This window comes from Octopus bimaculoides, chromosome 14 (genome assembly GCF_001194135.2).
Source record: "Octopus bimaculoides isolate UCB-OBI-ISO-001 chromosome 14, ASM119413v2, whole genome shotgun sequence".
Lineage (NCBI taxonomy): Eukaryota > Metazoa > Mollusca > Cephalopoda > Octopoda > Octopodidae > Octopus > Octopus bimaculoides.
The window spans coordinates 44,047,196-44,049,300 of NC_068994.1; the positions used below are offsets into that span (position 1 = coordinate 44,047,196).

The window sequence follows — 2,105 nt, forward strand, 5'->3', positions numbered from 1 at the left end:
TGTGTGTGTGTATATATGTGGTGTGTGTGTGTATATATATACATATATATATATATATATATGTCTGTATATAATATATATATATATATGTATGTATGTGTATATGTATGTATGTGTGTTTGTGTGTGGTGTGTGTGTGTATATATATATATGTGTGTGTATATATGTTTGTCTATATATATATATATATATATATATACACACACAAACATATATATGTATATATAAATATGTATATATACATATATATATATATATATATATATATATATATATATATATATATATATATATATATATATATATATATATGTGTATATGTAATATATGATACATACAAACACACATATATATAAATGTGTGTTTGCATATATACATATATATACCAGCGCTATTAAAGCCTATTATCCTATAAGCCAGAGCCAGGAGGCAGATTGAAATTCCATGTAGTTTGAGAGAATAATTTCTTTGCGACTAAAATGGTTAAAAGATTCATCATTGCTTAGTGTTTTTATGGATTTATACATCTCTTCCACGAGATGTGATCAAAAATTCAGCCATTCTATTCCAATAATTACTGCTATCACACAGAAAAATGTCTTTTCATATAAAATTCTATTGGTTCATTAAAAGTTAAGCCCATCAAGAAAATTATGTGGCTTAAGATTTTTTTCTTGAGATTCTACTGTTTTTTTTTTCTTTTTATTATTTTTTCTTTTTCTTTTTCCTTTCTTTTTTTGTTCAATTCTGCATTTTATTTTGCTGCTTAATGAATTTTTTAAAACTTTTTAATCTTGGTACTTGAATTTTGGTACTCAGATCTTCGTACTCAAGTCATTATCTTCAATTAAATCAGCTTAATTTCTTTCTCTTCTTTTCTATGTTTCTTCTTCTTCTTCTTCATATTTTCTCCCAAATTTTGGATTTACTTTGATTTTTGTTTATGTTTATATTTTTTTTATCTTATTTTATTTTTGCCTTTTCAGCAATCTTTTGAAGACTTAATTTCAGTCAAAATTATGTATTGTTCTAATATTCGTTCTTCCTCTTCGATGCACTTCCCAGTGACAGACAATTCCACTCAAAATATTTCACAGAATATAATAATAATAATAATAATAATAATAATAATAATAATAATAATAATAAATCTTTTTTTAAATAATATAAAAAAAAAATTGAAAGGGAGAGGAAAAAAATCACTCTTAAAATGTATTTGATTTTTCCATTAAGTGAAAAAATGCACAATTTCTACATTTAATCAAAATTTACTACAAAATTATTGATTGAATTTTTTTTCCCTCTCTCTCATTCTCTCTCTCACTCTCACTTTCCCTCTTTCTCTCTCTCTTTCTTTCTCTCTTTCTTTTGTAGTAAGGGATTGGCTTATGGCCTGCTGCTGTCCAGCTATAAATGATATGGAATAAAATCAGATATAGAAAAACCAGCAGTAAGGCTTGTCAGTCTACCATTTGACCACAAACCAATTCTGTTACCATAGTTGAGAGTCATGCATCATTATTAATTGACATACTTAACATGTCAAAAAAATGAACAGCTTTGATGTTTAAAGGACAGTATTTGATTCACTATGGCGTTTTCACAATTTCCCTTAGCACTTCCATTTAGTATTTGACACTTTTATGAAGTTGTTTTAAGCTTACATGAGCTTGTCATAGTTTGAAGGTTTTCACTTCAGTAATTTCACAAACACAGTTTTCCCCGGCTTTCATCTTTTAGTCTTTGGTGTTTTCAAATTATTCTTTATTCTTTGTTCCAAGAAATGCCAGAACATGTTAGCCCTGAAAAGAAAATAAGGTTTCTAAAATTGATAATTTTATTTCATCTGTAATAAATTAATACAGAAATGCAAACATGCAAGTAAAAGAAAAATGTATACACACACACACACACATGCATATATACATATACACAGACATATTCATATATGTATATGTGTATACATAACAAGTATGTATGCCTGTATGGAACACGAATGTTAAATGATGTTGATGATGATGATGCATGTATATGTATATGTATATATATATATATATATATATATATATATATATATATATATATATATATATATATATATATAT

The 2,105-nt window shown here is 25.6% G+C and overlaps 1 protein-coding gene across 2 annotated transcripts in view; it reads right to left on the bottom strand.

Annotated features, from left to right (window-relative positions):
* Positions 1-275: 275 nt before the first annotated feature.
* Positions 276-2,105, bottom strand: part of LOC106877753 (protocadherin-18) — a 215,124-nt gene continuing 213,294 nt past the window's right edge. For both annotated transcript variants that reach the window (XM_052973116.1, XM_014926764.2), the window contains exon 4: positions 276-1,802. In XM_052973116.1, the coding sequence (XP_052829076.1) occupies positions 1,765-1,802 (38 nt within the window). In that variant the 3' untranslated portion in view covers positions 276-1,764. The remainder of the gene's footprint in view (positions 1,803-2,105) is intronic.